At 46.8% G+C, this 24,738-nt stretch overlaps 1 protein-coding gene across 5 annotated transcripts in view; it reads right to left on the minus strand.

Moving 5' to 3' along the window:
• CST3 (cystatin C) overlaps positions 1-24,738 on the minus strand; it is a 57,255-nt gene that overhangs the window by 26,450 nt on the left and 6,067 nt on the right. Inside the window, exons 4-5 of one of the 5 annotated variants that reach the window (XR_014227694.1) lie at positions 19,555-20,153; positions 10,334-19,461 (exon numbers count right to left, since the gene is read on the minus strand). The exons of 1 other annotated variant lie outside the window; for it this stretch is intronic. Coding sequence is in view for 1 of the 4 variants with exons in the window: in XM_082307140.1 (XP_082163266.1) it covers positions 20,106-20,153 (48 nt within the window). In the remaining 3 variants the exon portion in view is untranslated. Of the gene's footprint in view, positions 1-10,333; positions 19,462-19,551; positions 20,154-24,738 lie in introns of those variants that run through there. 3 more of the 5 variants (XR_014227695.1, XR_014227696.1, XM_082307140.1) reach the window with 3 other exon arrangements.

The following is a 24,738-nucleotide window of genomic DNA, read 5'->3' on the forward strand; positions in this document are numbered from 1 at the left end:
CTATATTAAATTAGGACTACAAAAGAAATCTTTTTGCCAATGGTTTCGCATTAGAAACGACATGACAAGTGAGTCTGACTTATGTGGGAAATGAGATGTATTCTCCAAACGACAGCTCCCATGTGCCACACTGCCAGTTTCACCAAATAATTGTATTTCCATATCCTACCACAAAAATAAAATAAAAATTTTAATTTTACCAACTTTCTCCATTTCTGGACAATTTTCATTATGACAGTTTCCATTAAAAAAGAAAAATCATCACATTTTGTGGGCAAGGTAAACAAGAATTTTTTGAGCAGTCCCTGAGCAACACAGCTGACATGCAAGAAAGTAATGTGAAAACCTCCTGTGACAGGCAGGAGTTATTGTTAGCTCCGTGGACCTCCAGGTAGGAAGTCAACACCTTCTTACTGTTTAAGTCAAACAGAGAAATGATACCTCTCTGGGCGAACACAGTCCCCTGTGACCACATAAATTGGTAAAGTTACAACAATTTATTAAAAAGAATAATATATATGTATTGTAAAAGAACAATATGTGTGTGTGTATATATATAACAACCTTGAAATGAACTCTGTTGCTGGGGGTTTACTTCAAATGAAGCACAGCTAACAATTTATAGACACAGTCAGCAACTGTGTGTATTACTTCAGAGCCTGGAGTGGCTAGTAGTTGTTGTGAAGCTATGAGAGATGTTTCCTGCTCTGAAGACCTTACAGGCAAACAGGGCATTGAACTAGGAATATTGTATGAAGTGTCATCATAATTTAGAGATGAGAAACCTCAATAGAGGGAGATGAAGTGATGTGACCAGGACCACACCAAAAGTCAGTGGCAGAGTAGTGACCCTGACCCAGAGACAAATTCCTGCTTGCCATAATCATGGCTTGGGTGTTGTCAGGACTCATGATGTGGCAGGTCAGATTCAATTACTGGAAACATCTCCTTGGGTCTTTAACAACATTGGAAAACTCAGGAAAGCCTCTGGACAATTTAAGGAGGAAAGTATGAACCCTGCCTCATTGGGGTCAGCTTCATTATAGTTGGCCAGAACAGGAAGGTGAAATTGGTAGTCTGAGGATAATTCTTACAATTCACATTTTCTCTTTGAAGAGTATATTCACCCTTTTCCCTCTCAGTGTGGAGACAGGCAGCTTTTCCCAGCATACATCTAAGCCTGCCTCTCCACAGAGCAGCTCTTCAGCCCATCAGGAAATATGCTGTAGAAAAAGGCAGGGAGGAATGGGTCCCCAGGCGCTGTAGATGACCTGCTCTCCTGCCCCATAGCACCAGACTAGAGAGCCTCCCCATCCAGGGTGATGAATAACCCTTCCAATCTGTAAATCAGAGTTGTGGCACCTCTGGCTAGCTCCTGAGCAGCCCTCCTCTCTCCCATCCAGAGGATGATGCATGGGTAGGGGTACTTTTGCATACAGAAGCTTCTCACGGGAAGCCATGGGAAAACACTAATCGCTGTGGCGTGGTGAGACACTAGCTCACTATTTTTTCAGCAACGTGGAGGAGAAAAGGGAATCACAGCTGAGTGAGGACAGACTGGAGGAATGCATGCTCAGAGCAGGGCCGGTCACTGTATTCAGAAATGGCCTGGAAAGGACATAGGCAGCGAGGTGACAAAGTTTGCTGGTAATTCTGCTTTTCAGGGTAGTCATACTGAGAAGAGCAGCAGAAGGGCCCTTGAGACTAAAAGAGCAATAGGCAAAAACTGGTTTTACACTATTTAAGGCCAGAGCAGAGAGTTAGACTGTCACCATGTTCCAACCCCCCTGCACAACACAGGCTGAGACACGTCACCCTATTGCCTTTCTCCTGAGCCCACAAGCTGTCCTGGTAAAGACTGTGATGCCCAACATGCCCCAGCCCTCAGGACAAACATGGAGACACTGAGATGAGTCTACTGTTTCACTGATGGTTTACTCCAGCTGGAGACCCGTGTCCCACACCCGCAACACTTGTGAGGAGAAGCCATGGGGACCTCACTCACGCAGCAGCAGCTGAGATGGGCTTCCTGAGGCCACCCTCAGCCACACTCAAATATCTCTCTTAAAATATTTTGAATGTTTGGCATTCGTGTCTAAAATTAGACCTCATTACTGCCAAGAAACAAACACTGAGCAAGAGTCTGGGCTCCTCCTTGGTGTGCCCTGCTGGAGGGTGTGAGAGGAGCATGTCCAGAGGCTCATGCCAAGCTTTGCTCAGCTTGCTTATACTCATGCAAAGGACTGTCTTTCATTGCTGCTTGCATGGCAGAGGACTGGAGTAGATGCCCCATTCTGTGCTCCTCCTGTGCCTTGGAAAGGGGTGGCATTTTCAAGGAACTGTGCTGAGGGCTAGAAGTGTTTCACCCCCACCCAAGCCCTCTCTTAAAACATGATGCATTTTTGTTTCTTACAGTCTCCCTCTGGCATAAGGTAAGTTCAGGGTGTAAATGAGGAAATTAAGACTCTAGAGGAACAATTCTGAATTACAAACTGGGTGGCAAAACATGAAGAAAGAGGCAGCTGTCCTAGGAGAGAAAACTGAAGACATTCAGGAGCAGACCCTCAACCCACCAAGACACTGACTTCCCAAGCCCTAGCTCAGCCTGTCCCAGCTGAGTGAGCTGTTAAGTGTTGGGGTGAAAACCCCATGTGGACATTGCTTTTGTCGCTAAAAGATTCCCACCGACTTTGACCTCAGTGCAAAGAGGCCAAACACTTGCCATAGGTCCTGTTCCTCCAGCCTTGAGGCAGGAGGAATGCTCTCCATCCAGCTTTCCTCCAAGCTGTTTTCCAGTTTCCCTCTATCACCTGTAGACACTTCTCAGTCAAGTTTGGCCCCACTTCTTTAAGATATGACATGTGTTAGCAATCCTGTCTCTGGATCTCAGAGGTATTTTGGGTGTCTCTTGCCTGTTGACCTGTTTGAGCTCACTTCAGCAGAGGAGTAGCAGTCGTCACGATGCTGAACACCTAAACATTTCATAGAGAGAGGTGGCTGAGGGAAGGAGACAGAAACCTGAATTACTGCACCCACAGACAGAGAAGCTTCTGCCTATCATGAAACAGGCAGGGAGACTGCCAGGCAGAGAGACAATATGTGTAAAATCCATGGGAAATCTGTCCTCATAAGCCTAGCGGCTCACAGTTTTGCTTGGGTTTTGTTGCTTTTTACAATTCACAAATGCATTTATACAAACATCTGAGTTTAAGAATTAAATTCTTGAATTTCACTCAAGCCAACACATCTGGAACAAACAAGGTGTGGGTGAAAAGAAAGGTCACCAAAAGCCACCATATCTGTGATAACTGAATGGGTATTTCAGAGCCCAACTCTGCACTTTGTGTGCTGTGCCTGATGATTGCTGAAGGCACAGAGAGTCCAGAAATTAATATGTAAATTATTAACATGGGTTATTAAGAAAAAGTACAGGAAAAAAAATGTTTAGGAAAAGCTGAGATAGGGTATGGGGGCTTTCAATTGCACCAGAACCAAGCACTAGGAAGTCCGCCATCCTGCCTCCATCAGTCCCCTGACTCAGCTGCAGGAGAAAGGCAGGAGAGACTCAGCAGATAACTCCTGTGTAATAACTGTCATGCAGAGAGCACAGGTTCGCAGAGCTGGCATTATGCCGATAGCCAAGGTTGCTTGTATCCCTGCATTATCTGTTGGCTTTGAAAGAAAGCAATTTTTCTGGAGAGTGTAATCAGCATTCTGGGTGTCAATGCACAACTACCTGCAGAATTTATCATCCTCAAAAGGAAGACTTCATCTCCAATACCATGGAGAAAAAAAAAAGCAAAAATTGCCATTCTCCCTAAGGCAAAGTTTAAAAAGAAATATAAGACAGCCAGCTTCTTTTACTACTTTCTAGTATTTCTGAGAAATAGGAAAACAGAGTAATTTGTATGTTTAAAATCCTCAGCATATGCTAACACTGGTTCTGCCTGACTCTTATTTCTATTTATGTATTTAGTGCCAGCTATTGGGAGCAAGAGAAGCAGTACCAATCCACTGGTATGGATATTGGTATTACCCACACACAGCATGGTTGCAATGCACATGCATGCAATGACATGCCATACTGGCCCTTTTCAAAATGCATTTATTGGTACTTGTCACAAATCAATTATGTTGCATAATGACTTTCAGCCATTATGTCCACACATGCACAAAAAGTAAATCGTCTTGGGTTTTGGGTTTTTTTTCCCAAATCAAATCTTAAATCTTTCATGAACAGCTGGTACACCATTATTATTGACCTATGGGGGTGAGAAAAGTCTGGCTGGATTTACCAGGGGATGGGCTCAGAAGGGAACTGCAGGAAGTTTAAATATTTGCAGGCGGATTAAATTAAATGAAGTTTAAGAAATTTATCCACTTCTGATAGAGTTTAAGAATCAGCAAAAAAAAAAAAAAAAAAAATCTCTTCTTGCCTAATCCTTAGGGAAAGCAGGAATAAATGAATTATTGACTGAGATAGCATTTCCCCATATTTTTTCCTCTTAGAAAATTTCATATTGTCTAAAAAGCACCAAACAAATCATCGAATCATAGAACCATAGAACAGTCCAGGTTGGAAGGGCTCTTGAAAGATCATCTGGTCCAACCTCTCATGGGAAAAGCAGCCTAGATGAGATTACCTAGCACCCTGTCCAATTGCATCTTGAAAATCTCCAGCAATGGGTACTCTACCACATCACTGGGGAGGTTGTTCCAGTGAATTATTGTTCTTACTGTAAAAAAATTCTTTCTTATGTTGAGATGTCTTTTCCTCCTTTATCACTGAGCCAGCTGAAGTTGAGTTATGCTGAATAAGTTTTGACCTCACCTCTAATTTAGACCTTTCTGCCTCAGCTCCCCACCATATGAAATCTCATTTCTTTCCAAAACAATTTTTAAAAATCCAGAACCCAGACTCATCCCACTGGGGCTGTATCTGGTTGCATAGTCCACTCTATTATAATACTACAAAGGGAAATGAAGGGATGGTGGATTATTTGCCAACTCTGTGTCCAGCTGTCGAAAACCATGCAACAATTCAGCAGCCAGACCAAGCAAAAAGGTACTGTTTGCTGCTGTCTGTGCCTTCCCATCAATGCTCATCCTGTGCCCCCAAAAAATCTTGCTGGCATCATTGAGACAGAAAGGACACAGAGACGTCAAACACGTCAGAGATCAGTGATCTGGAGAGGAAAAAGTAGGGAAATCTGGTAGAGCAGCAAGAGTGTATGCCAAAGCAAACCTGCATCACTAGGAGAGTCAAGGAGTTCAGCCCCAACCATGCCCGCAGCAAATTTGCAGCAGGGAGTTTCTGACTGTGTTTTCCTGCAGCCATCAAGATTGTCTGGGACTGGAGCGCTTGCCCTATGAGGAGACACGGTAGGAGCTGGGTTTGTTCAATCTGGTGAAGAGATGGCTGAAGGGTACCTAACAGCCTGCCCCCAGTACCTACAAAGAGGCTGGTGAGGGGGCAGAGCCCAACTTCATGCTGATCCATGGAGGCAGCAGGAATAAGTTGAAATGACAGGTTCCAGCTGGATTTAAGGAAAAAGACTTTACTATAAGGATAGTCAAGCACTGTAATAGCTTGCCCAGAGAGGTAATTGAGTCTCCATCCATGGCGAATTTCAAGACCCAACAGAACAAAGCCCAAAGCATCCTGGTCTGAATTCACTGTTGACCCATCCTGGACTACGGACCTCCACAGGTCCCTGCCATTCTGAATGATCCTCCAATCTTGTGCAATATGCTAACTTCACTGCTCTCCTGGATAGAAAGGTTTTTCCAATTTTTGTTTTTGTCTGTGCTCTTCTCTCTGCCCATGGTCTGGCTCCTAGAGGGTGAACATTACAGGCCAAGAGCTGGGCTGACTGCTCTGTGCAGAAAGAAGAAATATTTGCTTATTGTTGCTGTAGCTGAAATCATATGAGAACATGCTTCTTCTCATTGCTAATTTGAGAAGTGGGGATTCTGCACCAGGTATATAAACTTATGAGCTGATGAGCAAGTTGCCATCAAATGGATTTGCACCATCAGAACTCAAATCCTCTGGCTACCTGCTGCTGGGGGGCACAGTGCTGTTTAAAAGTGACACCACTTTAAAAGACATCACTCGAAAGTCAAACAGAGAAAATACTGATTTTAAAGTGTTGGGGGAATTTGTGTTGGACTATGGTGTAAATCCAGATAGGAACAATCCTGAAAGCCATAGCAGTAGCTTCTTATTTCCCCCTAATAAAGTAATTATGGTTGTGATTGATGAGTTGATGGATTCCGCTCATAAAATTGAGACAGATTTTACTGAGTATGTGCATCACAGGCATCTCATCATCCTACACATCAGTCAGAGCATTATGACCTGCAGCAAAGGCAAGCTGTATACCGCTGCTTGGCCAAAGTGCTTGACTTGCACGAAGCCAGGTAACTGGAAAAGAAGGAAAATAATACTCCTTCTACTAGGACAAAACCAAGGAGGAGAGGAAGGAAAATGATGAGTCTGCCAGGAGGGGATGGTCCCAGAGAGGTTCAGGGCGGTTTTGGCTGAAGGTGCCACATTAAAGACATGGCTGTGTATTTTGAGGTGAGGGGACTTTGTCAGTCTTCATCCCAGGCAATGTGCCTGGGGGGACTGCTCAGCCGAGCTCTGCAGGGACCAGGACTAGGGGAGGGAGAAGTTGCCTTCAGAGGGCACCTGGGCACCACAGGACAAGCTCTGCTTTCACGTGGTTCCCCACAGCCCACACCGAACACCTCCCCACCACAGCGTGGAGGTCCTGCTGCCACTGACAGCTGCAAGATGCAGCCCCAGAGCCATGCTTCGCAGTGCTCATCACCCCTTGCAGGCAGGCAGGGCTGGCAATGCCACAGGGAACATAATATAGTCACTTGCTGGGAACACCTCCCTTGATAAAAGTCATCTCTCTTTGCAGCAAGAGTGAAACAGCACTGGGAAGGCATCTCCACACTGAATTATCTGCAAGCATCTCCAGCAGCACATCCTTCAGCAGCCAGCTGCTTCAGCATGGTCTGCTGTAAACATCTTCCTCGCGTGCAGCTCTGGGAGCAGATTCTGCTCCCTGATCAGTGGCATGCAATTTCCCAGTGCAGCATACACTGTGAATCTTGCAATCAAACAGATCACTCGCAACTGGCTTTCTATGATATAGTCATGCTTAAATTAGCTTTTTGTGAGTATTCAGCCCGGCATGCTTTTGCAGGAAGTGAGCAAACAGTGATTGCTGATGTGTTCAAATGAAATTCAGCTTTTGCGCTTTGAACATTTGCAGGAAGAAAGCAGAGGAGGCTGAGCAGCTCAGGAGCACTCTAGCATGCCTGAATCCAGCTCCTGCAGTCCAATGTTGAAGGGATATGGCGATTAAAGGGCATCAGGGGTAGGACTAAGTGGATCTGCATAACTGCAGCTAAGCTATGGCGATAACCGTAACAGCACAGAGTAGAAATGTTCACCCATCAATGGGGAAGACAACTTTTCCCATCACCTGCTGATGGGGAAAATCAACCAAATCCCAACCCTTTGCCATGCAAAGCTGGTGGCCACTGAAAGATTTTAACCTCCACAGATGGGAAGTAGCATACTCTTTCCAGTTGCAGCTCCTGCTTTTGCTGCTACAAAGACATGTTAGACAGCATGAAGATGGGTAATGCTGTGTGTATGAAATTAGGAACATGTCAGGAGCACATTGCACAGTCAGCTGTGGGAGGTGGGTTTATGATTCAAAGACCCTGGATAGCTGAGTTCATTTTTTTTAATCTGAAGATCTGAAGATCTGTATCTAATCTTAAATGCCTTTTTAGATGTGCTCTGTGGGTCCTCTCCAAAATAAGGAAAAAGTTTTTTTTTTATCCTCACAGAGGATGGCTGCACGGCAAAGGGGCTGCTGCAAGACTGAGACTGGGACTGAAAGAGAGAGATAAGCTATATTCCCACAGGAGAGGACCTGCATTACTCCCGGCGTTCGTATCTGCATCCATCCTTCCCCTCCTTCTCCAGCCTTGGGGCTTTCTTGATGAGCTCTCCAGGAGGAAAAACTCAGTTTTGAGTGTTGTTGTTACTGTCCTATTTCCCTCTGGGGAGGAGGTGAAAACTGACATTTCTGGCTTGGCTTTTAGACTTTTCCTTACAGCAAGCTCAACAGAAGCCACATTGCAGCCCATTTACCCATGCTGCGGGAGGGATGAACCCTTGGACGCACCCTTGGAAGCCAGGGGTGCAAAAAGCCGAAGCAGCATCCAGCTGCAAACATTGCACAGGGATGGAAACTGCAGGGCTGGAGGGGGGGAAAACGCAGGGGAGAGGCATTAGCAAGCAATGGGAGAGGGGCAAGGGAATGTGCAAAGGCATGGTGCAGTCACTTGGCTATGGGAGGAAAGTCAGAGGAAGCTCAGGGCTGTATGGAGAGCTGCAAGAGCAGAACTCACGGCTTCATTTAGCTGTGGAAGGTCCCTGTGCACACGGACGCCTGTGGCCTGCTTAGTGGGAGGCTGGATGACACAATTTGCAGTGAGAATGTAATTCATTAGATGTAGGAAGAAAAAAGGACACATAATAAATTTGCTGGAAATAATGCATTTTTGAAGGTGCTGACATGAATCACAAATTGCATGAAATTTGTTCAATAGAAATGGGTAGCTCAGAGTAGTTGAGATGTTTCATTTCACCTTTTCTTTATGCATATGCTTCCATTCTTCTTTTTGAAAGGAGACTTTTATTTCATTTTCATATTTTAAAGGAATAATAGAAAGAGTTAAATAACCTGAAAGTTATGTGAACTATTTTATTATAAGCCAGGTGTTACAAAAAGAGAGAAGCAGGATTTTCTTTCCTTATGGCTGTTAATTTTATTCGTGAACTTGGGCACTTTTTCAAACCCAGATATCGTTTGGTTAAGGACAACCTTAGCTGACTTCTGCAGGACTATGTGGGCCAAACTGAGTCAAGTCAGCAGCATGCTTACAAATGACAAAAGCTTGTTATTAACAAGAGAAAAACAGGGGGGCCAAAGTATAATGAGCCCCTGAATAAGAGCACTGCTAAGGTAAATGGGTCTGTGGTCTCTTCTACACTGTGTGCCCTCAGGGAACAGCTACAGTGGCTGCAATGTTGATGAAAATTGTGCTTTCCACCAGAAAGGAAGGACCTCAGGCAGTTAAGTCCTCTTGAAATGCCACAGTATGAACAGCAAACCATCCTTTAGGAGGTCAATGGCAGACATTTCACAGGGGCATACAAAAAGCCAAAACTTGCTCAAAACATAAAGCACCTATGTAACCCCAGCGGTGACCCCAGCACACCAGGTTCCCCACAGCGACGTGGAACACAGCCCTGAAGGACTCTGTGCTGCAAAAAAGTTCCTAGTTTGTGCTGATAAAATGTAAGCGTTGATGCATGAAGCTTGCAGAGGTAGAGCAAAAAGTCCTCTAGAAGGATGAATGTTGCCCAACTGCCAGAGGCAGGGCAAAATCTCGTTCCTTGTTCATCGGTACAGGACTATTTTCTATGAGCTAGCACTGGTTCAGGTAATAATCAAAGGAACTGGGAAGGAGAGCAAAGCCAAGGCATCGCAGGGAGCAGGGTGCTGTGTTGTATTCAGCCTCATATCCTTCTTGCACTCCAGCACTTGGGTATGAAGGTCCAAGACCAGCTTTGGCAAAATGTTCTCTTATTTTGTGAGCATAATTTATAGTCAGAGAGGGCTGAAACTGAGGTGCCTTTGAGTTTGCTCCCAAATATTCTAACTGAAGCCAGTTATTTGTCCAGGAATGTATTAACCATACGATACTTCCATATCCTCTGGATTTGAATTGTAAATTGGCAATCTCGTACACACACACACACACACACACACGTGCCCTCCCCAAATCAGTGCACCACATTAAACTGAGCATCTACTGCACTTCACGTCTGTGCTACTGGGGGTAGTACCTAGTGAGAGCAATCCCGGCCTTCTATATGGGGCTTTTGTTTTTGAATGGAATAACTTTGGGCCTTTCAACAGAGGCACTTTTCCCTCTGCTCTCCACCTTAGAAATGTTTTCGAAGGAGTTTTTCCCCTCCACAATACTCAGCACATATAAAGGCTGAAAAGTTACAGCCCAGGCCAATAACAGAAGTGAACAATTACAGCAGCTGTTCTCTGAAACCATTAGCAGCAGAGGTTATTGCTTTCTCTGTCTTAATTAACCAGAACTGGCCAAAAGTGGGTTTACTCATTCCTGCTTCTTCCTCCCCTTCCCAAAGTAAAAAAGTTTACGGATTATGGGATGTCAGTTCATAACAAAAGTGGTACCTTAGGTTTGTGATCATCTGAAATCAGTATTTTGAAGGACAACACAATTTTCATTTTAAAAAATCATTTCATTTCATTTTAAAATCTAATTAAACAGGAAACATTTATCATTGCAAATCATTTATTTGCGATTAAAACATTCAAGATATTTTTCATTTCAGTGTCTCACTTCAGAACAAAAAGCAATTGCAAACCATCTGCCTTCCACTCACAAGCTCTGGAAATAACACCCCGAGATCTGAAAGGAACACCACTCTCAAACCCATCTCAGCTGATGCCCTGACTACCCTCTGTGTTGAGGAGACTTAAGAACGCCATAATCCAAAGGCCTACCTCTTTTATTAAGATGAAAATTAAATAACCTGAAATCAATACTGTATCATCAAACGTCTGCCTCCAAGAAGACTTCTGCCAGATCCAACCTAAAGCTGGCTGGGGGGTTCCCTCCTCAAACACTCCTGCACTCAACTGTACTGGGGCATTTCTAACATCAGCTACAGAGAAAACCTTCCCACTGAGAGATACAAGGAAATACATACGAGCAGTGAACTTTCCCTTTGCTGCACCGCCGATGCTCCTGGGCTTGTACCAATCTGCTCTCTGCCACAGCTCCCTGCTCTGGGATGCTGGCGACTCAGGGTCAGTTCCGCAGCCGCGTATGGCGTTACCGAATTTCCTCCCTGAACAACACGAGAGGAACATCTCGGTTTTCCCCAAGCCAGTGACCCATGATCACATCTCTCCTGCTGCACGGGAGTGACACGGAGCCAAACAAGGAGCAGAGAGGGAAAAGCAATAGGTGGGCAGGTTGCGAGTTCCTGCTCCCGTCCACCACCCGGCGAGGATGCAGGAGCACAGCCGTGCTGTGTTTTCCAGGAGTCCTGATGGAAAGGTCATTTCTCCCCATAAGCAGGCAGCACAGCCATTGTGCCGAGAAGGACATGTTCAGGGGGAAAAAGCCAGTGTCAGAGAGCAGTGAATCACGCTGCCATTTTTCAACAACTTCTTCATTCGATAGTCACCAGTATCAATCAGAAAAAACATTTCAACTACAGCTCTCCTCTGCACAAGCATCTTTAAGATTTCTGCCAACTGTCAGCTTGTCTGCTCATCAAGGAGAAGCAGGAAAACTTCTAAGCAAAGAGATCAAGCGATCCAATCCCCTAAACATTTAACTTCTCTGATTAAATACTCGAGGCTGAGGCTCTGAAGGTTTATTTATCCTGGGGAGAAGCAGCCAATTAAACACCCAATGCTTCTGCAGGCTGTTGGGGAGATGTCACTCCCAACCTGCCTTGGTTGCCAACATTTGGTGGCAACAAAAGGAATGAATAATGTGCTCTTTGTAAAGCAAGGCAGAAAAGTATAGTCAGCTGGGGAGGAAACAATGTGCTGGCAGCAGCCTGTCCTCTCTACCTATCTGTGAAAAAATAGGGTTAGAGTGATACTCACTTTGCTGTAAGGGGATAGCCAGCCCCACTGAGCAGTAGGAAATATGGCCAGAGATCACAGCTCTTGGCTTTCCCTGTTTTTTGCTCCTGCTCTTTCATCCCCGACGCAGCCAGGCTCATGGCCTTCGCTGACACCGTCCCTGGTCCCTTTGCTACGCTGCAGCTCCCAGCCTCTGGCTGAGCCTCCGCTGTGCAGCAGAGAGCAGACCTGAACCCCAGGCCAAGGTCTTGCAACACCTGAGCCACATCCATCCCGGTGTCACCCCGCACGCTCGCGCATTGCTCTGCCTCAAAATATTTGCATGTATGCGTTTTGCATACATCTTCTGTATGTTTGCCCTTCTCAGACACGTGTGTGCCCTGGCCGCTCTGGCCGGTCTATCAGAGATCTGGGTGTAGCCAACACCCCTTGATGGTGTTGCCAAGCATACATGATCCACAACATCTGCACACACAGCAAAGCCAGTGCAGCCAAGCCTTGCTTTGCTGTCCTTATAGCTCTTCCCAGCATCTCCTGGCTGGAGCGACCCCCCCAAAATTGTACTAGCATCCTAGTCAGGATCAGGAGGAAGGTGAATCCTCATTAGCTCTTATTGCTCCCTCACTATTCAAACCTCTTTAGAGCAGGTTTTCAGAAGCACAGACCTACTTTGGGTAACGAATTGCATGGTCTCATGTGCACAGCAGATGTTGGTAACTTGTTCAGCATGAAACTTTGAAACAAAACAAAACTGCAATACGAAAAAAACAATGTTATGTTCTTGCACCAGTTTACGGAAGATGAAGACCCTGTCCTGCCTGAAATGATTCTTTTCCTTTAAGAGGAATGAATAAAGCCTATCTTCTAATTATTTTTTAATTCACTGAGAATTGAGAAAGCTTGAACAGGAAAATAAGGTGAGCATCTCAGCAATTTATAGTCAAATATTCATTGAAAATTGTCTAGGCATCAGCAGCACTATTTAACAAAAATGATCCTAAAATTTCAACTCCACAGGTGGGTTCACTTCAGGGAAACTTAATATCATTATATTTCAATGTTTCTTTCCAGAACTTCATACATAATCATAGCATTTTGTACACCAGCATGAAAGTGCATAAGCAGAAAGATGCTGATGTGTATAGCACAATTAATTTCTCCAAGTAGTAAATTGACCTATGTGTCATGAGGGTCAGACTGAGAAAGTTAGAAAATGTTCCTCTGCAAAAATTGAACATTTCTTTCATTATTATGAGGCTGTTTATTCTGCGGGTGCCAGAACAAATTAAAAATTACATCTTGAGAAAATTGCCCCAACAAATAAGAGCTCAGCTCCTGTGTAAACATAGCAGTGAATGCTTATATCTACTCAAATGGGTTTGGACCTTTTTTTTGGGGGGGTGAAGGGAGGCACCTCACTATTATCACCATTTCACAGACTGTGGAAACTGAGGCACAGAAAGATGAAGCAACTTGCCCAAGATCACCCAAAAAGCCAGCAGCAGAACCAGAAAGTGAAACCGAGTCTCTTAAGACCCAGCCCTGGGTTCTGGGACACGTCGTCCCTTGGAGAAGAGTTTGGCTTCCTGTCACCTCCACCAAGGCTCTCTGCCAAGCTGAGAACCACCCACAGGCCAACCTGGACAACATGCAGACATCAGCACCAATAAATAACCTCGTAAAACCTGTGGTGAACCTGCCTGTTGCCTGCAGCAGATGGAGGTACATGGACGTGCGTGCTTGCCTTTTGGGCGAATGGGGAGAAGTCGGACGTTAGTGACCAGAATATCATCCTGAAGTTCACAAACTCTGAATGGGGCTTCCTCCACCCACTAAGACTCTGGGGGAGCAGAAGAGCATGGCACTCACACAACAGCCTGAAGCCATGAAACATGTACCATGTACAGACCTACTGCTACCATTCACAAATAGGACAAAACATAGCCCTTGCCCTGCAAGAGGGCCACAAAAACCACAGCACGAAAGATCACATCCTTGGAAACATGGTGTGTGCAGCTGGAGTCGCAAATTAACACAAGCTGGCAAGGACCTCTGGAGATACCTGGTCCCACACCATACTCAAAGCAGGGCCAGCTCAAGCAGGTTGTTCGTGGACCTGCCTGGTTGAGCTTTGAATGTCTCCAAGGATGGAGACCCCACAGCCTCTTTGTGCAAGCTGTTGCAGTGCTTGGCTGATGAAATGGGGAAATCCAGTCTGATCCTCTCTTGTTTCAGTCTATGCTCGCTCTCTTTCATCTTCCCAACATGCACTGCTGTGAAGAGCCCAGCTCCATCTTCTAGATGACCTCTTTGAAGTACTGGGGATCTGCTCTTGGGAGTGGATGTACCATCCCTTCTCCAGGCTGAACCTCACAGGGCAAGTGCTGCAGCCCAACCACCTTGCCGGTATGCATGACCTGGGGCTATATCATAGCACCATAGAAACGTGCAGAAGACAAAAATCTTCCCTTGTGCAAAAGGGGTGGGCCAGGATCCATCCTGCTCCATGAACATCACCATGCATGCAATACATTTTCTCCTGATTCATCCACCACCCCACCGTCCCAGTTACTCTGCAGCAGCCAGATTAATGTGGAACAAGTTTCCCTCTAGGATCAGCCATTCATCTTTCCTTGGCAGCCCCCCAGCTCCTGCCAAAACACTTTGTTCAGGCCTGCAAGGCTGGGAGTTTCAAGAGATTTCATACCAGCTACAGCACAGCCCAGTAAATGTGATTTGTGCCATTGCATGTAAAAGGCCACGAGCTTTCTACTGCCCTGACAGTGCAAGATCTCAGGGCATGCCTTGGCCCAAACTAATTTTGACTTCTTTTAGCTGTGACTCTAGATGTGAGGCCAACTGCATGCAAGGGTGATACTTGAGGTCCCAGTCTGCAAACACAACCCACAGTGGTCAAGGAGTGGTCACTACTGGAGCAAGTATGTAAGAGCACGTAAGCAGACAATGCTAAGAAAATATATAAAAGTAAACCCACCACTACTCTCAGACTCTTCCATGCCAAGATCTCAGGATAACTCACTCTGAACACGCAGTTTCTCCATGTGACTCAGACTGAAGTTATTTTTAATACACAGAGGGCTTCTGCCTTGGAAACCACTGGTACCTGTGTTGGGCTCTGCTGTGCAAGCTAAAGTCAAGAGCTTAGGAGAACCAAGTAACCAAAAACCATCCTTAGACATCCTTCATTCTCTGAATGATTTCTTTTTGGTGCAGTCTGGAGGTCTTACCCACTTTTTATGGTACTTTATAATAACAAAAATAGAACATATGAGCAAAACTGACCTACGATAACATTAAACTCTAAGAGCAAAATAGAGAAGTTAAGTCAAGTTACTCTGAAATTAACTCAAATTATTGAATTAAGTGTTGTCTCCAATCTCCAAATCCTCCAAAAAGTGGCAGCAGGTAATCAAATCCAAAAGAGGACAAAAAACTCCATGTGCTCCTCCAGTCTTGGTCTCCAGATGAGTGTGAAAAGATGCTTTCCCTCTGCTCTGGCGATGGCCTCAGTGTACAGCGTTAGCTTTGACCAAGTGTCAAGCCATGTGGGTCTTAAGCAAGAGAAGTCGCCCACGTCGGGTACAAAACAAACTCAATTACTAAGCACAGAAACCAAAAGGTTTCCTTCAATCTCACTGTACAGTTTTCTCCTTAAATCAGAGAGTAGATAAAATAATCATTGGTCTGTCTGCTCTTATTGAAATTTTCTTTCCAAACCCAGTAACTTAGGGTTGACATGCAGCTGATGACAAGACAACCCTCAATATAAACTTTCAGTAACTGTTTAGTAGCTATTTTGCTTCTAGGGAAGTAAGGGATGTAGCTTTCCACCTCCACAAGCAGGTGTTGAGGAGAGCAGGACCTTGCGGCAGAGCTCTCTGGGGACTCCAAAAATGCAAATACTTTTCCCATATGAGCACGGGAGGGCTCGGAGGGGATGTCCTGGCTCCCCCAGACACTGCCCTCATAGCAGCGCGGCCAGCGCTGTGTCGTGCTACCAAGAGCCCCTTGTCTCTTACTCAACATCTTGTGTTCACTCAGATGCTGCCTCATTAAACTCCAGCTGGCTTTTAGCAGAAAACGAGGAATTTAGCCATGCCTGACCTGGACACAGCCAGGACTATCCCCAGGACTCTGAGCTGAGCACTCCCAATTAATTTTTGTACCTTCGCAACCTTTTCCATTTGATACAAGACAATTTACAATTTTCCGAGCCGAGCCTCAAACAGGGGTCTGTCACCCTCGCAGGGAAGAAATAAGCTCTTAATTGATGGCACAATATCCCAGGAGCAAGAAAGCAAGCAGCAAGCAAACAAAAAATGATCCCGATTTTCATTTCTTCTGCACAATGATCCCAATTATACCATATATCATATCATTTGCATTACCACAGCACAGTCTTTTATATCTGCTTGAGTTGCAAGCCATTTAATCTCAGCCTACCTTTAAAAAAAGGCTTGTAGAAAACAAGACACTTGCTTTATGCTGATGCAGTTAAGGGAGCTAATTTCAATTCTGAAGCAAACAGGATTTATGCAAGTTAATAGCCTGAGGGGTCCAGGAGTCAACTAGAGTAAGGCTCTTCTTCTTGTTCTGTTTTAATAATCCATGGGACAATCTCAGGTATTTACATAAATTGAATCCTCCAGATCTCATCTGATTTCCAGGCAATAATTTCCTAGGGAGGGAGGACATTTACCGCTAATTTCAGAAGTGTGCATATGACTTTTGCTGGCTTTGCAGGTGGCCCTGAAACATATTTGGGGCAGCATAAAGACAGTTTCCTACTTGGTGCTTATTTGCCAGGATTAAATGTCATCGGTATCAAAAAAAAGCTGGTTTCAGAGTCTGCAGAGTCAATGGTTTATTCCCCCGCCGTTGCAGGGTCTGCCGGTACAAGAAGCTGGTATTCAGCAGCTCCAGTATTCACAAGCAATGCAGTGGCATGTGTCAGTGGCTATTCTTGGGAAAGCGATGCAAAGTTCTACAAAAGCATAATAGACTGCATTTAAATTAGGCCAGAGATCTGAAGAATCACTAAATTAATTCAATCTGTCATTAATATATTATAAGCCCTGCAGTTTATTGATTATGCTGGAGAAATATCCAGTTTCTGCCTCTTTTCTTATGGCAACATATTGAAAAACAGCCAATTATTTCACCAACAGAGGGAATATTTTCTTATGCACAGCCTGGTTTTCCTGTAGAGCTAATCACAATGAGATATCTCCAGTGTAACATTTTTAGCAGAACTCAGGGAAGTTCATAGCCCTTCCCCACAAACATTTATGTTGGTATCTCACTAAAATTTGTAAAACAGCCGCAAATGCAATTTGTCAGTCTTTGTGTTTGATTGCTTCTCTGAGCACCTGCCAGGTACGAGGGTAGTAAAGGATCTGTGGTCAAGGATGCACATATTTCAGTATCCCAATATCTCACACTTGCTTATGCAGCCTCAGGATTTGTGCTTGCACAGGCACAGCTGAAGCTCTGCAACTATTTTCATCACACCTGGGCTATCTAGCAAAATGCATTTTCTATTGCAAAATGAATGGAAATCACAAAGGAAAAAAAAAAAAAACAAAACAAACAAATCCATGTACAATCACTCAACAACCCAGCACCAAAAGATGAGTGCACAAGCCCCTCTGCCACTGAGCAACAGGGTGGTGCAGGACAAGGCATTTCTCTCCTCCATTTCCCACTTCTCTGTCTGATCCAGCCACATCATAAGCAGGACAACGACAACTCATGGCACACAGCCCTTTGCCCCACGCGGGCTCCGGCCACTGTCACAGCCATGGGTGCCACTGGAGCTGCTGGAGGATTTTTAGCAGAACAGGGAAGCCCTGTGTTTGCTCCTGGGCTGCTTCTGCAGTCTTAATGCATGCCAGGGGAGGAGTTTGCTGGCTGCATTGGCATTTGATGTCCCTCAGATAAGCCATGCCTCTGAATCAGCAAGCATGGCTGATTGCTCCTGCCTAGAAGGTTAAGTGGGGAGATGTTTCCTCCTTGCTCCAGACTGAGTGGACGAAGAAGAACGTGCTCACAACACAACATGCATTTTTGAGACCTGCTGCATGCTAGGCCCCAGATTACACGCGCAGAACATGTTTTGGGGCATACATAGCGTCAGCTGTGGAGGGCAAGCATGTTCATAGCAGCATTCCTCAAAAGATGGCAAAGAAACTCAGAAGCACTGACGACTCAAGAAGTATCTTATCTTGATCTCAAGGAACATGATAAACTCTCTTCCCCACCTAGGGGCAGATAGATTTGGGTTTGCTCTTCGCACTTACACAAACAGCTTGATTATCTTCAGAAGTAGGACAAGAAGATGGGGTGAAATTAGAATAATTTCCTGGAGTTTACAGACCACCTGGACACAGGATGCTGAGAGGTATCTGTTGGCAATGCAAATATCCAGGCAAAGAGCTGCAAAAATGGGTGCTGATCCTGCAGGAGAGCATCTGTTTGGGACAACCAGGATTTTGAGGACCTGACTGAGGCAGCATCAGTCCGTCTAGTGCCCTTCTGCCTGGGTGATCAAAGCAAAATGCAGCTCCAGGCAGGCTGTATCAGACCTTTCTCCAGGAGACACCTGGAAGGAGGTGGCCACTTACCTGCTGGGATAAGGGACAGGGTTGTGGCAGATGCCTGGATCTGCCTTGCTTTTGCCAAGGATAAGAAACCAGCCTGCCTTGCATCCCCAGCCCAGTCCTACATCCCCTGTGAGATGGTGACCCCCTGTGGAAAGCTTTTAGGTTACACATACCAGGCTGCCAGAGGTGAGAGCATTGGCTCAGCATTGGGGAAAGGAAGGCTTTACTTAGCCCCAGGTACCTGAGACCACTTTTCCCTGCTAGAAATTCATCCATTACTTTCACTTGTCCTGCTCCTCCCTGCTAACCATGCCATGTCACCTTTCTGAAGATCAGCAGAGACACAAGAGTGGGAAAGCACCACGGCAGCAACTTCCACTCACTGCCCGTTCCACACAGAGGCAAAAGCAACTGAACAAGTCCCATCGCAGGCTCCATGCACCCAGCATTCAGCAACCTCAGCAACCCAATGTCAAGCACATCCGAACAATCACCAATGGGGAAAGTCACATACAGCCCAACCCAGGGGTTTGCAGCCAAGAGCAGCCTTCCGTCCTGGTCCCACTCTCCAAAAACAAAGACCGGGGTTGTTTCCTAAAGGGCATGAGCAAAGGGAGCCTGCACACTCCATCTCCCTGAAGCTGACCTCTTCGGGGTAGACAACACTGCAAGCAAGATCTTGGCATGCTGCGCCTGCACAGGAGCCTGCTCACAGGCAGCATCCCACCCACAGGAGGAAGCACAGAGGGCCCTGCAGCCCTGGTGCAGAGCAGAGCCCAGGCTGGACCACAAAAAGGAGCGAGTGGGGTTTCTTTCAGCCTTTGTGCAGCAGCGGTGCCTTTTTCTCTCTTCCAGCCCTGGGAGACACAAGTGGGACAGTCAGACATCATCTGTCTTTCAGGAGGGCTTGTGAGACAGCATCTTCCACAAGACAACACAGATATCCCAGGAAAATGCAGCTGGTGATGATCAAGCTCAGGAAAGAGCAGCCCAAATGTCAGCAGAGGGACGTTCCAGTCACGTCTGCAGCTTATGGGCTGGTTTCAGACCCCATTACATAGCATCTTCCCCAAGGGTAGATATTCCCTCAACATGCCCTATAAAATAGAAATGAAATTTTAAAAAGTAAAAATAAAAATACAAACCTTGCTTGCCTGTGTCAGTATTTCAGACCAACGTCCAGTCCCTACCTCTCTGTTGGCTGAAGCAGGGTTTCTGCAGTGCCCTGCTCCCCTCGCAGCAGGTACTTTGGCACCACGTGAAAGTTTCAAAGGTGCTTCAACAACCAAAGTACTTAGAGGCATCACATCAGGTGACGTAGAGCCCCTCGTATGGGACATCGCCTGGCCCAGCCGTGGATGCCAAACACAAGATTCAATGAAAGGCTGAGAAACTTTCTGTGACTTCAGGGGGATTTGGGAGCCCATCTCAGTGCGAGACCCTTTGCTGTCTGCACTGCCAGTCCCAGGCACTGGAAGCCTCTATAGACAGCAAGGCGTCCTGCCACAGCTCTTGCATTGTCTGCGTGTGCTTTGGGCAGTGTCAGGATGAAGGAGCAAACACCAGCCCCGTGACGGCTCACCGGGTTCACTGACAGCAGTCATCCCCGGACCGGTCCCTGCTCTCCAGCTCAGCCGGGTTAGCATGGCCCCGCTGGCACTGGGAGGGGAGAAGATGCTCACCAGGTGCTGCAGCCCTTTCACGGGTCTCCTCTCAGCAGTACCCGGGCAGCGCTTCTCCTTTAAAGTTCTTGAAGGACAACTGAAGTGTTAAAGATTTCTTCAATCATCTTTAAAAAATAAGAAAAAAAAAATGTTAAAGCTGGCGTGCAGCTTATAGCGCAGGCCCAGAGGCAGGCTCGTTTTCAAGCAAGTCACTTCGGCGCACAGTATTGCTTTAGATTAAAAATTGTCTTCCATGCCAGGCTCTGCCATGAGCATCATCCCCAGGATGGGCAAGGATGCTGGGGACCACATCTCTGAGCCACGGCTTTGCACCAGCCTGGTGCTCCCCATCCTGTCCCTGCGCAGCACAGCGAGGATCAGTCCTGACTGGAAGCTCTCCAGATAGCCAACATATGGGGAGGCAACACTGTCATCTTCTTTTCTCCCCTCCTAGTCCCAGACATGGTGCAGCACTAAGCGCTTTTCCCCTTCTGAGGACAGACAGACTAATTTCAGTGCACTCAGTATAAAGTGTGGTAGGCAACTGAAACAAGACCAAAACATGTCAGTCTGGGGCCAATGTTTAATTTCTCACTCACTACTCACTACTTCCCGATCGAATTGGCTCTGTTGGTAGCCAGAGGATGCTGGGGTATTTCTAATTGCCAGCACCGCAAACTCAGTGGAGGATCTGAAAACCTGTCAGGCCTTTCCCTTCCACCTTCCCCTCTGCTATCAGCCAAGAAGCTCTGCCGTTAGTACTGTGCTGACAATCTTTGTGATGAGGTGGAAAACATTGGTTTAGGGCAGCCGCAGCTCTTCGCTGGCGAATCCTACCCCACCGGACCCAAGCACAGACCTTTTTCGTATGAGTCCTGCCCGCACATCAGCCTGTCCCACAGTGTGCACGAACCATGGCTGGCTCCCCCCATGCAGCTCCAGGCACAGTGGACCCTAATGACATCTGCTTGGGGCATTAAATATCGAGCTCTACCCTCCTGTGCTGCAGACTGGGTTTCTCTACAGCAGCAGCTTCCCCCAGTGAGTGCAGGCTTTGGGCTTTCTTTGTTCCCATTAGAGGTGGTAATCAAGGGGTCAAAACGAGATTTTTCTGAGAGCTCTTGACTTGTGCTGGATTGCTGAAAGCATGCCTGTGCTCCTTTTCCTCTAATACCTAAACTCAGCTGCTTCTTGCTTTCCCAGCACAAGCATCTGCAAGAAGCATTTACTGTATTTGGGAGAGTGTAGTTTAAAACAGCACAGAGCAAAAAAGTCTCTTGCCAGGTCTCCAACTTCCTATCAAACTGAGATCCCAGAGACAGTTTTGTTCGAAAGCCTCCGAGCAAGCCAGCTGGGCAAAAAGCATGTCAGAGCTGTGGAAACATTACATTTTGTTATTCTCTCAACATTTCACAGAAGAAATAATTTTCACTGAGCCACCTGGGGTGTGCAGGAGACTGACAAAGTGTCGGATTGAATAGGAAAAACATTTCCAACTATGTTATCTGGCCAACACAGAAAGCAGTGAAAAGACCTACTATTCAGGGAAGAAAAATAGATAATTAAAAATCTGTAGTCATCTTAACAAGTCCCATGGCTTTTGAAAAGGGAAGGTCAGCGTAATTAGCCAGCCTGCCCAGCCAAGCCATGCTCAGAGGTCCAAAGCTAATTTCATTTCATAGGTTACTGCTCTTCTTGAGGGGAGCCTGTTCCTGAAGAGTTCCCAGTCATCCCTTCTGGGACCAGCCCTGTGACCCCCAAGCTCACCAAATGACAGCTCTGCACCACTGGAGCTTGGTACGTTCAGCTTCACTCAGACAAGGTGCAACATGCTATGTGAAGAGCATCTTTTCGAATGGCTCTCATGCCCCCTCTCCTCCAGAGAAGATGTACTCAGAACTAGCACGGCTGCATTTGCAAACCGAAGTCACCCAAAAAGCCCAGCCAAACTTTTCTCCAGCTTCTTCCTCATCATCATGGTTGGCTTCATCCAGCTTGGTTGGCCATCAATAAGCTAATGCCAGGCTCACTAACCACAGAAGTCTCCTGATGCTCCTGTGTGGGGGAAAATCCCTGTGCTTTTGACCTTTGGTACCCAGACATAGGAACTTCCCTGGGCAGCTGCTTAGGACGGATCCTGGCACTGCTCATCTTGCACCTTGGGCAACCCAGGACTACAACAGTGATGGAGCAAACAGCGGGTGAAGAGAGATAGTCACCAGCCCTGCAGCCATCGTGGCTGCCATGTGACGGAGGGTGGCATTTCATTTTCCTCTCTGTCACGTAGCAATTTGCAGCCTGGCAGAACTTGCCACTGCAGCAATTCAATCAGGAGATAACAGAGGCTTGAAGATGTTCAGACAGAAGTGGTCCATGCTTCCCTTATCACTAGTGAGGGCAGGATGTCTCTGCACGGGAGGCCTTTGAGGGTGGCAGCAGTAACCTTGCCGCCCACCCCACAGCCAAGGGTGGGCGACATTACTGGGAATGAGGAGGATTCAGGCTTCACTGATGTTAATGCCACAGGTTTTAAGCTACTTCTGGCACTTGGAGATGGTAACTTTTCTCCAGGGATGTCAGGGCTTCCCTCCTCGGCCCCATAAGGAAGGAAGAAAACCACTGCTCACCTGTACAGATGGGGGGACTTAACCTAGGACAACGGAGATGGGTATGCTTAGTGTAAACATCACTACTTCACCTGAAACCACCCTTTTCCTGCTAACTTCTATATTCAAGATATAAAAACAATTCCCTGGCCAGGCCTGAGTCCCAGTTTCTTCTACAGCTGGGGGTAGTGCCCTTTGTAGTACCTGTACTCCACGGGAGGACAGAGAGGATCCTGCTGGGTTTGGCTTGTCTATGGGATCATCTTGCAGCTGAGTACATGCACACACTTACTTCAGAAGAGTCCCTTAGGGAGAAACTTTCACTTTTTAGCACTTATATTGGTTCCTATCTGCTCACATGATTATTTTTTTAATTGATATAACGTTTACACACCTAGATTTTATTTTAAGCTTCTTTTGTTTTTTTCCCCAGGTTAAGGGGAGAGGATGAAGTGATGTTGCCACACAGTGTCCCCTACAGACTGTTGCTGTGAACAGCCAGGACGCCTGTTTGCAAGGTGAGTGGAGGTAAGTACGAGGAGGAGATGCCTTCACTTGCTGATGATGGCCTCACCCCAGCTACAGCCAGATCACCCCGGGGTGCTTAAAGGGAAAGGGGTGGAGATGGCATGACACAAGGTATGACGTTTCTCAGCTGGCGGGGAAGAGGAGACAGTGCCTGCCAGCAAGGCATGGTACAACGAGGGCATCGTGAGTCACTGGTGGGTTTTCTTCAGCTGGAAGCAGAGAAAGGTTTCCCCATCGTCAGTCCTATGCACACACATACCCACACCCATCTCCGGCAAGGTCAGAAAGAGCACCCAGCATACACCCCAACACTCACGCACCAACTTATCATGGAGATGAGTGGCTGAGCTTCTCCTTTTCTTCCCTGTTGCAAAATCCTACAGTAGGAACCTACCAGCTCACAGAGGTTGAGCAACGCCACCCAAGTAAGTGACGACAGAGAAGAGAGGCTTTAGCACGTGTCACCTCGAGCCCCAGGTCCTGCCCCAGTGTCCACCACCACACTGAGCCATGCTCCATGTCAGAGGAGGAGGAGAGACGCTCATGAGGGAGCAGGGAGGTGCTCATGAGGGATTTGCACTGTGGAGCCTGCAGGCTGGCTGCTCTTCTCACTCAAGCCAGGTGGGCACGAAGAGTCCTCTTCATCCCTGCTTGCCAAGCCTGGGACCACGCTGCCTGGAGAGGAGAACCAGGCACCTGCCTTCCCACCTTCTCACCAGCGGGCCACCACCAAAGATGGGCGACAAGAGTCATGGAGGGGCCCAGCATCATCAGCAGTGACCCAACTTAGGACATTTTCCTGCTCAACCCTGCAGAAATGATCTCCAGATCACCGTTGCGCCCCGTGAGGAAAGGGATCTGCAGTCTTACCTCTCCAGTGTCATCATCAAGAGATAAAGCACCAAGATTCAAAATGGGATGTGGGTTTGATCAGTAAATTTGATCTCCTGAAGGATCCACACTACAGTGATTCTAAGGCATTGCATGTTAACGATGAGTACAAACAACCTAGCACCTTCAAACGCTCACTAAGAGGTCTCCATGCCTTAGGCTATGCAATATTGTACATTCCAAGCACATGCACATTGGCAGCAGCACTGGGCAGCCCAGCCCTAGGGCTGCAGGGCTGAAGGGTGACCCAGATCCTGACACGGTTATTTGCTTTCATAATTGCAGGAAACTGCAATTCAGGCTGTGTGCAGAGGGAAGTCTCCGTGCCTGGCAGGAGTGCTGATACAGCTTCAGGGATCTCAGAAAGACCCTGCAGGGCCATGTCCCAGGGAGCAGCACAAGGAGGGGATGAGCCAGGAGCTGAGGGGATCCCAGCGCTGGCCATGCCCTCCCCAGCAGGGCACAGTCCCATGGGGTCTCAGCATGGCCGGTAGCACTGGAGGTGGGACAGGGTCCATCACAGCCCCAGACACAGCGAGGAGATGAACCGGGACCAGGGTCCCTCCAGGGAGCCCAGTCTGGAGCAGAAGGGGCTGGAGACAAAAGCACAAGGTAGGTCCAAGGTCCATGCAGCAGCCAGGGCTGGAGATAAGGATATATCTAATGCACCTCAGACAGGGACAGG

Source organism: Platalea leucorodia, assembly GCF_965183815.1.
Source record: "Platalea leucorodia genome assembly, chromosome: 3".
NCBI lineage: Eukaryota > Metazoa > Chordata > Aves > Pelecaniformes > Threskiornithidae > Platalea > Platalea leucorodia.